The sequence below is a fragment of the Syngnathus floridae genome, chromosome 4 (assembly GCF_059516105.1).
Source record: "Syngnathus floridae isolate MCC-2025c chromosome 4, RoL_Sflo_1.0, whole genome shotgun sequence".
Lineage (NCBI taxonomy): Eukaryota > Metazoa > Chordata > Actinopteri > Syngnathiformes > Syngnathidae > Syngnathus > Syngnathus floridae.
In genome coordinates this window covers 13,543,019-13,556,315 of record NC_142416.1, presented here as the reverse complement: position 1 = coordinate 13,556,315, position 13,297 = coordinate 13,543,019, and the positions used below count along the sequence as shown (strand labels likewise).

The 13,297-nt window shown below is 36.7% G+C and overlaps 1 protein-coding gene across 1 annotated transcript in view; it reads left to right on the top strand.

The window, feature by feature from the left end:
- The window catches only part of prkcaa (protein kinase C, alpha, a), a 69,288-nt gene that overhangs the window by 14,042 nt on the left and 41,949 nt on the right, over positions 1 to 13,297 (top strand). Inside the window, exon 3 of the mRNA XM_088374802.1 lies at positions 10,647 to 10,729. Within this exon, the coding sequence (XP_088230928.1) occupies positions 10,647 to 10,729 (83 nt within the window). The remainder of the gene's footprint in view (positions 1 to 10,646; positions 10,730 to 13,297) is intronic.

Sequence of the window (13,297 nt, the reverse complement as noted above, 5' to 3'; positions counted from 1 at the left end):
TATTTGAATGCTACATGAGAAACAAACAATTCGGGGTATAAATTTTGTGTGCCTGCTCAGGTTTCCGATATGACACATCATGAAATTACATGTAACAAATTCCTTTCCTCTAACTACCTCTTTACTTTTCACAAACGTTTATTTCTTCGCCAGACTGGCCCTGTGTTACATTGAGCTGCAGCATCAGCGATTACACTCTACGTACAGTAAACACCAAACACACATTCATCTTAGTAGCTCCTGCAGCTAATGACTATTGACCTATCAGTCACAAATGTGCTGGCCACAGACTCCCTCTAACTCGCCTTTGACAAGCTCGGCCGTACCGTTATTTTCGGTGCAGCTCATGAGATTGGCTTCTTTTTTTCGTATCTGCCTTAGGGGACATACTATGTGATTGGCAGGTAATGTAAAAAAACAAAAACAGCATTTTTCCCCTTGTAGTCCAAGAAAATACCTTCTGGATTGTGTGTGTCATTTAGGATGTGAACTTTGCTTTGGGTGGTGGTTGGATAGCAATGGTGTCTACTTTGTGTGTTCTCTGATGTAGCTGGCATAAAGGTCACTTGTACATTGGCAAATACATTGCATTTGTTCAGTGCTGTACTTCTGCATTGTGTAATGATTGGAAAAGAAAGAAAATGGTTTCAGGGGAACATTAAAAAAATATAATCAATTGCAGCATATTGACTTGGTTCTTGTTGGATTTTCTGGCCCAGAATTTCATTCGGTTTCATTCGACGTCTATTGAAATGCATCGAGGGAAAAAAAAAAACGTGTAAACATATGGGGAAAAAAAAGTAAAAATTCTGGGGCAACCAAATCAGAGTGACCTAATTTGTTTTTACTCGATGTACCATTTTTAATTATAGTTGAAAAACAAATTGCAAGCATCATGTGGAGTTGCTTAGTTCTTGCTCACATAATCAAGTGAAGATAACGTATAGAAAACGGCAAATCACCGTCAGCTAGAAGCAGTAGACGTGAGAGAATATTGCCAGACTACGCCATTTCTAGTCAGGTCATCTGTCTCCTTCTCACTGAACTGTAATTTTAGCCACGTCACCCTCATCTAGTAGCTGCTCCTTCCTCCATCTCCTGCTGCCCACTTTGACAACCATCACGGCACTTTTGTGTGACTTCTTAGAAGCTTGATAGGTTCGAAGTCATGGTTCCAGACAACAAACCTACCAAGGCTTTTGTTAAATGTGCTTTGTGCTTTGGGAACACTAAGTGGCTTTCTCCAAACAGCTCTCACAAAGTTAAATTGCATGTGGAATTGGAGCACTGAATGTTACAATAAATGGTGCACGCATCATTAAAAAGGAAAAACAAGTTCTGTCAGCGGCCAGTGGCGTTTTTCAATAGATCTATTAGAGAAATTTCAGACGTGGTTGAAAATAATAATAATAATAGCTAAAATTGATATAAGCACTAAATCAAGAATTAACCAATAGTGTAACTCCATTCCGAGAAGTGTGTCCCAATATTTATGTCCATATAATATCTCACTGATGAGATCCCAATTACATTTCCAATGATTTGTTAATACCGTCGTTTTCAGACCATACATCACATTTTTTTTCAGTTTGTCTCATCTAGCAACTTAGAATATATTCAGGTGCAACTTGTATATAATAAAAGTTGAATTTAATCCTGAACCCAAAATCCTTATTTCTTTATTGTCAGTGAATGACAAGATTAAGTACAATGTGTAAAATGCAAACAGTCAAGAGGCACAATGGCCTTGTTTCTCAAACATGAGGTCATCCGTAGCAAACGTCCAAACAACATACTATCTGTCCTGTTTGGTATATTGCACTGCAGTTTGACACTAATGGAGATCACCAATGTCAAAGAAATCAAGATAGAAAACTGTTGCAAAACTTTCCATCCTTGTATTTTTTTTCAACCATTTGTACTGTTACAGATTAACTTGACATTTAACTTTTGTACTTTTAATATCAGCCAAACACCACCCTTTTCCTGATGGGCAATCAGCCAACATTGTCTAAACAGCATTTTCCCTTTTCCTGTTCTCGCTGGATTGGTTGTTATTTTGTGAGACGGGAAGTTGTTAGACGATATTGCCATAGGAGTGAGAAGCCAGCGCTACTTCCTCACAGATAAGGAAGAAAAACATGACAGACGATCATGCACACACGCACACATACACTCATAGTTTTTCAGTGTGTTTTAAGTGGGCGAGTACTGATACCAAATATCGGTAGTAGGATGATACAGGCCCTATTTCAAGGTATCGAGGAGTTTTGAAAGCTGTGGTTGCGTACTGGCATGTAAACGTGCACTTGGTCAGTTGTGTTATTCAGAATTTGTGACAAATGTGCTGTGAGATTAGCAGAAGATTTAGACAGTGTGAAAAGCGCAAATGAGGGAGTTATATAAATAGTGGTGTAGAGATTTCATTTAGCATGCACTCATCTGCACAAATTTGACTTCGTAATGAAAGTTTTGGGCATAGACTCCCTCCCACCCATCTCCTGCTCCTTTCACTGTCAGTGTACCTACCCACAGGGGTTTTTACATTTTTATCTCTTTTCCTCATTTGTCATGTCTTAGTTAATTTTCTTCTGTCTTCCTGTAATTTTGCTCCATGCTTAATCCATGATGTCTACCATTCTGGTTTATTTTTTTTCTTTTACCTCAAGAAAATGTAACTTGCTATTATTTTTAGATATGCTCAGCTCATTTACAAAAATGCGGAGAAGCGGAATATAAAAATTTATGGATGCATGGATGGATGTTTTCAAACACAGTTCAGCAATATTAACAACAATGACTTAACAATCAGCTAAAAATAATCGACATCATTTATCACAATCAATTAAATGACTATTGTGCCCATCCATCGCTGCCAAACATTGTGTAGTGCTTCTTTGTTGTCATTAGTTTTGGCGCTTTGCACTAATGGCATACTAGCCTGCCTAGTGAGAAAAAAAAAGTGTGACTTTTTTTTACCCCCCTCCTTCCTCCATTCCCTCACTTTATCAACACCCACATTATCACAAGATTAGTGAGCACCTCGTCGCTATTATTAGTCGGACATCTATGAGTAGACACTAATCATCACTGTCTGACTACCTTGAATTTTATATTGCGTATTAATTTTTCATAAAGGCAGCCTGACCCCATTTATTCTGACTTTGTTTTTTAACTTTTGGGGGGGGCATGTGAATGGCTGAATTCACACCTAGTGTGGCCTTTATACTGTATGTGATGCAGGCTGTCTGCAAATAAAAGACTGTGTAAATAAGAATTCACAACTATGATTGGACATTCCTCAATCAGCTTTATATCTTTAAATATTATTTTGAATGGATTGGAGGTTCTCTCTTTTCATGTTCTGAACTCCTGTTTTGATTCCAGTTGTGCATTGAGCAGAGTAATGCTTGTCAGTGGAGTTGTGTCATCGTAGAAGTTTACATGGACGCATGGATGTCTCACATTTGACAATGGCCATTTGGGCCAACTGACTGAACTGCACAAGCACTCTACTGGTTACAGCCAAGTACTGTTCTCCATTTTACCTCAGCTACTTCACCCACTATGACATTTCCATGCACAATTACTCAACATCACGGATAAGAATGTTATTTGTCAAGGTCAAGGCTGTCCTTCTAACACACAAGTAAAATGGTCTCCGAGCTGCGAGAAGAGAAAACACGATCAGACGTATTGTATTGTAAGTCAAAAGAAATATCTACAATTCCTTCAAACGTGGAGAAAAATATATATAATCCTTACTTGTTAATCATGATAGTGAGGATTTAAATGAGCGCTCATTACATCCAGACCCTGAAGCTTTCACGCCTTATTCAGCACCCTGGCACCAGTAGACAGAAATAAAGCATTGCAGGCTTTCTGGAGGTGTCAGAAGTAATAAAAAATCTGAATGCTGCCAATGAGCAAAGTATTTTTCTCCAAAATGGACCATCAGTTTTAGATTTATTAGGCCCTGTCATAGAATGTAATTCATAACATAACTAATAGCCAGGGACATTATCAACACTTGGCATCTTTGGCTCCATTTGCAGCAATAACTCAATGGAAACGATCTACTGTACATACTTAGTGAGATGCTGGCCCCGTGACCTACAAAGATGTTAACTTATGGAATTAAAAATCATTTTTTAGTATGCCTTATTTTGCAGCTGATGTGAGCTGTTGTTATGTTACAAGAGAGTGACACATTTTTGGTCAGGTGTGTTTGTTTCATAAGAAGAGAATATAAAAAGCTAGCGAGTTATGGCTTGGAAGAACTCATTCATTTATTGATTTATTGAGCAATGACAACGCGCATAAACATTTCTGCAAGTGCGCCACAGTTTGCCAGCAGCCTATTTTCCTTCTGTAGTCAAAGCATGTCGCCAAAGCATGTTCAGCTATTTAATGAATGGGACAAAGGAGTCAAACACAAATACAAAATGAAAACACTCACAAGGAGCATGACAAGGACATTCGCGCTGGAGGAACAATGTGCACGTGCCCTTCAAAGGTTCATGTCATCCATGAATACCTCAGTGTGTGCATGACTTTTTGCACAATTACACTTTATAAAAAGAATTTATTTCTTTACATTCTCTTTGATTATCATGATTAAAAAGAACAGTGGGACATCAACCTTTCACTCCCATTTCCAAAACCTGCACCACTGATCATCATGTGCGTCTTATTGTATGAATAATGAAATGTCATTGGTCCTACACCATTCCATTTATAGCATTATATCTAATGCAATAAGAATAATAATTCACAGGAGGAGGTCTTAATCAGTACCTCTTTGACATCCAATTCAAACATCTTATTATTAGAAATGGCTGCTCTCCCTCCACTACAAAAATAGATTCGTTGTCAATGTTTTATTGAGACCTGTTGATGCAAAATCATTGGATGATTTATGTGACTCATTGATCCCATTTTGACCGAAGTGTGACACAGAAAGGTCTGTTGATGGAGATGTCCCTCGGTGTCAGTCGATTATTGATGAGGATGACAATTGGTTCATTCATCAACATACCATGTGGCTCTGTTAATGGTTGAATTGCATGTCTTGGAAATGTTTGAGGAATGGCAAGCATGAAGAGCAAAACATTATACTTCAATGATCTTGTGTAAATGTTACACACACTGACCATAGCCAGCAACCCAGAGCAACAACTGCACATCAACGGAACTTTTTTTTCTGACTCCAAAGGGTTTTCAGAAATTGTCTTTGACAGGCAGTAAAATGGCCTAAGACAGACGTAAACAAGAATAGATAGCTCCACACAAAACTAATAGCAGCAAAGTTTTGAAAAACAGATTGGAAAATGTAAGTTCTTGCCTCAAGGCACAATAAGTGTATCTTGCAAAGAGTCTACTGGCCTTGCTCTGGATTATCTCTCCCGTCTTGGAATCCTATTAAGTCTATCCCGGATCACTGACACTCTGGCTAAACCAGATTGAACTTGCTTGGGTGCTCAACAATTAGAAACGAAATATTTTTTGAAATCTTCTGGCAGAAACTAGATTTCACTTTTGATAAAAACCGGTTGTACAGCTTCACTTCAGATGTGTGGTTAACAATTTAATGCTCTTCCAATACAACTACCAAACATGACCATTATTTGATTGATCAAAGTCAAATAAAAGCATTCGTGCCATCATGGCATTTAATTGCTGAGGTTCATCTGCTTTAGCTCTTGACTGAAAATGTTCATTGGTGTACGACAACTGAGTGGTTGTAAAACACAAATATCCTTCTAGGCTTTTGGAGCTTCCCTCTCGAGAGAACAAATGTTCTCACCAGTGTTCTTTTCAATGACCATCACGGGGCCTGTAACGAAACAAATCCATAGTGACTGCTATTTTTTTCTACTGCTGGGTTAGATGGTCCGTAATGATTATTATCTCCTTACATCCAAGCTGCTTTCATTCTTTTAGATTGTAAACGCTCGTATCGACTGGTTTGAAAATGTCAACACAGGTAATTGGTTAATGATTATCTTTTTCTCAAAGTATTCCAGATATTTTGTGCATGACATTTTGGGCTTATGACACATAATTTCATTCTTTATTTACTTTTTGGCTAGAGTAAAAGGTGCATTCAAAACAATAGGTTTAATTGTAAGAATGGTTTAAGGCAATGTGTAATTGACTATAAGTGAAGGTATTTCGTACATAAAACAATCTTTGCTGAACGAAATGATCTCATATCCTTTTCCCCCCCAAGGTTTTCAACTTGCAATAACATTGGTGACTTGAATATTTTAGAAATATTATTGTCATATGAAACACTCAGTGTTCTCTTGTTGTTATTCATTGTAAATATTTAAACACTGCTTTAATTACTTCTTTTTTTTTACAATCCTGCTTCTCCTATTCGCTCAGAGCGCTACAAAATGTGTACATTAGATTGCTATTATGTATGAGATGATCCTACATTATAAAATGGTGAGTTTTAACAGCAAAACAATCAAATGTGCTCATAATTAAGCAACTGCTAAAAGCACATTGAAAGGGTTACATTGTTTGTTTAGAGTCTGCATAGTTGGTTTTATACGAGTGAATACAGCTGCTTCAGGAATTTTGTTTATCTTTTCTATCTTTGGAAGAGGCAAGTTCCTGTTCATAAATCAGTTATATTATTCTTCCTTGGGCTATTAAATGAATGTTTATAGGGGTTATTGTATAAAAGTAAGGCTTTACAAGAACGCACAATTGAACTGTTGATACAATGGCAGCCAGCCTAAAAAAAATGTTTGATGAATTAGTGCTAGTGTGTGCACATATTATAATATTTTCATTCCCATGTTATTAGTGTGTTTGTGATGCTTGAATATGGACAGCTAATATTTCCTGTTGCTCAAAAGTGCACTAGATGAAGTCGAAAGCCAGAAAAATCTGGACTGCAAACAACGGAAAACATGGCCTGGAGCATATAATATTATTTTGTTTTTTTAAAGTCAATGGTGCTATATTACCGCTGTCATTCCCAGATCAGCAACCATGTTTCAGTGCAATAACATGGCCTTGGGTTCATTGTAAGGCAGCCTCCTTGGTTTCCTTCAGTAATTTCATTATATGACTTGTTGTCTTGGAAACTATGCTTGTTTTCTTCCAGTTTGCCTTTTTAGCATTTAGTTTTTCAAACATTGTTAAAGTTTGGTTTAAATACACTGTGGACTGTTATTCTTACTAAACCTTTTAGTTTATCACCGCCAAACTCTTCTCTCTGTGTTATTGAATCACTTGGTTGTTCTCAAGGTTTAATATATCAGTAATTAAAATTTTAACGTCACAAAGCTTGAAGGCCAAATTTAATTCTCTCTTGGTCTCGCTCTCACTCTCTCTCTCTCTCTGGCTTTTAATATGTCAATGTAAATGTAAATATGGGTGTGTGTATGCATCCATATCAAAGTGGTGGCTAATGGAATCATTGTTTTGGATCATTTTTATTTTTACTCCATGGCAAAGCTTCAGGAAATTGCTGCAACGAACCCTTGACTTGTATAAGGAAGCAAGCGAATTGATTTAGTAGGACTGGGGTGGAATTAGGTGATCTCAGAGGAGGGTGGTCTATTGTGTATTATAGTAAAAATCAATAACTATTGATTTTCAAACTGTCATTCAACTCTCACCCGCTTTATATGTAGTAATTGTGCCTGGAGGAAAAAAATGTTTTGTCACAGGGAACTACCTCAGGATCCCTGACAAACCTAATACTACAACTTCTGTAATACAGAAAATGTTCTCTTGCGAGATGCAACCTTACATTTCAAAAGAATCTATATATATATATATATATATATATATATATATATATATATTTTAAATTTCCAATTGTAGTAGTCTTCCCAACTGGCCCCTGTTTGTGAGTCACTGGCTGTTTTCAGCAAATTCAGATATAGATGTCTGTGAAAAGCAAATAGAACCTCAGGGGACAAAATCTTTTTAGAGCCACATTGAGGCTCTTTGATCCTTCTGACTCTCGGTGACTTTCGAAAGTAATAAATAATAAGTATTGAATTTCAAATGATTTTTATTTTACTTATTTGGCACGCCACTTAGTACACACAATAAAATGATAAAGGAACACTGATGCAGACTGTCTTTTTTTTTTATGGTCAATGCCCTTTGGGTTTCATTTAAAAAACATGAGGACTCAAATAAATGTTGACAATTTTATTTGAAAGTACGGAGTCTGTTTTTTAGAGTTTAACATGTTTTCATTACAAAAATAAATACAAGGGGTATATCTCGATATAAATTTAACTGTAAAAATTATAATGACGTATTTTTGAATGAGTTACTTACTATATAGTCCATGGCAAAGCTAAACTACAAATTAAAAACAACAGCAAAAACAAAGATATTGTCTAATTTCGAGACCGTTTATTGATATGTAAATGTTTATTCATGTGTATATATATATATATATATATATATATATATATATATATATATATATATATATATATATATATATATATATATATATATATATATATATATATATATATATATAAAAACACAACCGGTCAATCCTGTGTGGCCTGTTGTGATGTCACTGAGATGCATACTGTGTCTGGTTTGTGGCTTGGTGCTGGTGTGATTTATTACCCAATGGTTTTGTTTTGATAATTGACTGTGCTGACCAAGAGCTCTGAGGGGGCACCAGAGGGTTGTCTGGGTCAACTTGTGGTGGTGTAATACGCCTGTGTGGAACTGCATTGATTTTCTGTCATTAATGGCAACATTCACTTTCTTTAGTGACCATTGCCCTTTACATAGGAGTAATGTTGTCAACAACAGCACACTTGATTATTTGAAGCTGATAATTTATGAAGGATGCTCCTTGTGAAAGTTTTCATAAGCTCTGCACAGGCAAAGAATTACACATCCAAATGGCAAATATCTACAAATGCTGGCATAAAGATGAGGGAAAACAAAACTTGCAGTCAGGAGCTTTTCATGCAGTGCCAGCTTCATGTGTCAAACGTTTGGATTTATCTTTTGCAAGACCATATTGCATTCCAATTTTATTCTGAAAACGAATAAAAGTAAAAAGCACCTGCTTGAAGTAGAAATATGTGCTGTGTGGGACACACTTTCACCCACACAGCTCTACTGTGAAAGTATACCTTATGTAGAGTGCGTGTGACACGCTGTGAAACATATGGCTGCATCTTCTAATATGCCTCCAAAATATGTTAAATATACAGGACGTATTTATCACAGAATGGCAACTGTGCAGCTCCGTGGTGATACAGTGTTTATTTTGTCTTTTCTCCAAAGAAGACCTCAGTGGGAAGAGAAGAAGTACAGGTGAAGGTTTAATGGGCTCTTGTGGAACAAAGAGACTTTTATTCCCCAACACTTTGCACTGTGCAAGTGTGGAATAAAAATCTGCCAAGCTTCTTTGAAAAGGCATTGGAGGACAAATGGAACAGAAACCACTAATGCAGTCTAATCTACTCAGGCTTACTTATTGCTAAGTGAAGACTGTAGAAACCACCAGTCCGATGATTTTATGCCATGAAGCAAGTGTCGATCTGGCAAACATCAAGTGAGAGTTTAGCCGCTTTGTGAGAAGCAAGGATGTTCTAACATGCTGTACAAAAGGAAAATATAGACAGCCTGTTCTAACAAGGAGTTAGGATTTTTTTTTTTACAAAAAGCTATACACTGTGATTTGTACAAAAATATAGTTGGTATATTTTTTTTAGACTCAGTTCAATGTAAGAAAAAAATATAAGAATATGCTGTAATGCCATCACAGTAAAGTCATGGTTAGTATGTCCAAGAGGACCAGAGTTCAATTTTTAGCTCAGGCCTTCCCATGTGCAGTCAGGATTGGCACTTAAATAAATCCCTTTATTGATTGTAGGAGATGTTAACAACTATTAGTTAATTATTTATATTTGGAGGTTGAAAACTCTCTGAATTTCAGGATTCCTGCTTCCATGTTTCTGTCGTACTGAGTACGAAAATGAGGTTGCCTTGCCTTGTTGCCGCCAAGTAGTGCACTCATAAGCATCAAGTCCTCAATTATACCCATTATTCCAATATTTTCCAATTTTCTAGAAGACATTACCAAATTACATTTTTTATAGTATTACACTAGCACGTGTAGTGTTATTGCTTGGTCTCTTTGGAGGTTAACGCTGTACTGCTTGCTTTTCCTTCAGTCTGCTTTGCTGCTGCCTTTTTTTTTTATTTGCACTGAGCTTGTGCTGGCCCAGTGACACCCGCGTTATCCCAATGTGTGTCTAACTGAGAATCTGCTACCGACCGATTTCAGTGACCTCATCACACTTTGACAGCTAGACTCTGAGCTCCAAGTGTATGTGGGTGCACATATGTCAATTTGCTCAAGGATATGAGTGTGGTCTGGATGCTATATAGTGTCTGCCCAAACAGTTGCACTGTAATGTGTTACAAGAACACTGGCAGAACCAGGACTCAATAACCAGCTAAGACCAGATTTCATTTGCTCTATCAATAACTGTCACTGTGCTGTCAACATTGATGATGATACAATCTGTGTTAACCATCGTATTATTTAGCTCCTTTGTGTTGTCGGTCAATGTACTTCTTTGACACCAATTTCACTCCATTTTGCTGTTGTCTTCTTTTTTTTGCAGTTTGCTGTTTTGTGGTCCATAAGAGGTGCCATGAATTTGTCACATTTTCTTGCCCAGGAGCGGATAAGGGTCCAGACACAGATGTAAGTAACTCAGATTGTAAGTAACTAAGTTTACAGTCAAGCCTGGCTGAACTTTGAGCTAAAGTAACAGAATAAATACTTTTTTTTTTTTTTTTTTTTGCTGGAACTGACAAATGAAGATGGTGAATAAATATTAAAAAAATATTTTTTGTAATTTTGTTCATCCTTCTATGCCAGCTATGTTAGTGAGAGGCACAATTACGTAAATGGTCTTCCACTATGTGGCAAAACATATAAAATATACAACCTAAATAATTTCTATTTCATGGTGTGCCTTGACAGTTTTGTAATGTTTTCATATCAATTTTTTATACATAGAATTTTTTTGTTCTAATTAAAAAAAAACCCAATAAGAAATATCTCAGGTGTAAAAGCTACTGAAGAAATAATAATTCAAGTCAGCATTATAAGAGCTACTGCATGTATAGATTTAGTCAAGATGCTGTGTGATTGACTCGAAGCAGGTGCAGGTGGACAAGTCAATTCATTTAATATCGATGTTTCAATGGGGTCCCTGGGTGCTGCAATTAGGAAAATGGGATTAAAATATTCTCCTCGTTGCATCACTGCCTCCACACAGCCCAGGAAGAAAAGATTATTCTATGCCAATAATGCAGGTTGTGATTTCAATACATGTTCAAAACCTTTTGAGCTTGCTCCCAGAACAGTGAGAGAGTTCAAAGTTTAATTGTAAATAATAACTAATCCGGCAGTGTTATTCTTGAGAAATTATGGTATTTTAGGATAGTCCAGTGTTTCTATATTTGTTATATTTTATATTATTTTTCAGTTTTTTCCCATCAAAATTATTTGAGCAACTAAACAACAATTAATTGGCTTGTAGTTGCAGTTCAATCAACTACTGCTTGCCAAATGTGAAAACTCCACATTGCGTGTGTCTGCTTGGTGGCCATGACGCGTTTATTGCCAGTTCACCTTTCAGTGTTACAGAGACCTAAGTTGGCCTCTGTAACCAGAGACAAGCCAGACTTGTGCCGTTCAACATCATCGAAGCCTGAGCAGCCAAAAATAGTTTAAGCCGGGCCACCTCATTATTTAAACAGAAACAAGGGTTCAAAGAGGTTACTACTTGTGTTGGTGCTAATAAAATGACAAGTTGTTCAAAATTAATTTAAAAATGTATTGCATTTCAACTCATATGAAGTTTTTTTTTTTTTGCACCACAAAACATCCATCAATGTTTTGCATTTTACTTTATCCTAATTTGTTACTCTGAATGGACAATCCTAGCACAAATTATTTTCAGTATTTTTTAAACCTTTGTAATTGCTTCGATTTAAGTATGAATCAGGCATAAAATGCAATCTTATCTTCATCAGTCAAAATAATAGACAACTACATTATACTAATATATCATACTATAGTTACACAAATACCACACAATTTATAATCATTCACACTCCGGCTTATGAGTATGCTAGCTATTCTCAAAAAGCATTGCTCAATATGTGAACATCGACAATTGATGCAGAAATGCTGGTCATTTTCAAAGGAGTCAAATACTTTTTCTTATAAGTACATACATACTATAGTTGATGTTAGAATTCCTCATTCATTTTTTTAATTAGTGCCTAAAAAAGCCCCCTGGGTCACTTTGATAAGATTGTCATAATGATATTCTGGTCTGAGGAACTGAACCTAGGCCCCTCTGGCCACTCATATTAACATTTATATTATTCATCTGCCTCATTAGGAAACTTACTGGATAGTGGATTTTTCTTTACAGTACAAGAACTCTTTCACTGATTTGCACTATGACGAAAGGCCGTCAATGTTCAGTGCTTACCCATTAGAATCTAATAGCTGTGGCCAACAGAGGGAGCGAATCTGCACAAGAGAAATATTTCAGGGGACCCTATGTGTTGGAGCAGCAGAGTGTTAAATGAGTCTCGCACATGACTTCACACTGGCCTCTTGCTTCACGTTTATGTCTTTATAACTGTTCATTGGCCATGCGCCACATCTTTGTTTTCCAAAGATGCACGGACAGGATATCTCTACTCCATTATCTTTTTAATATACATTTATGCGCGCTAAGTAGTGTTGTTGCCATGGGTAACCACACATATTACATGGCATTCTGCCTCCCGGGCAAGCAGTCCAAGAAGAAACTCCCATGGCAAGTAAATATCCTTAAAATCTGCGGGTTCTTGGCTACCTGCATTGAATGACTCACAATAATGTTTTATAACAGTCCTACTGGAAAAGAAAACTTTCGTTGAGAGGCAACCACAAGATATTTTGGGTAACTTCATCTTACACGGGTAGATGCCGCACATTGCATCATCTTCACATTTATGGACATTTACGCACATAATTGGCTCCTTTAATGTACTCATCAATGTTGCTTATTTTGGATTAGATTGGTTAATTTTGGTCAGGCTTGTATTTACGTATCAAATGTCTGTAGGTGGAACGACAATAGCTGTGTCATCTGCGTAGACAGTGTTACATCATAGCATTTTCCACTGCACGGCACCAACATGGCACAATGCAGCGCATCCATCCATCAATTTTCTATACCGCTCATCCTCATTCTAGTTGCAG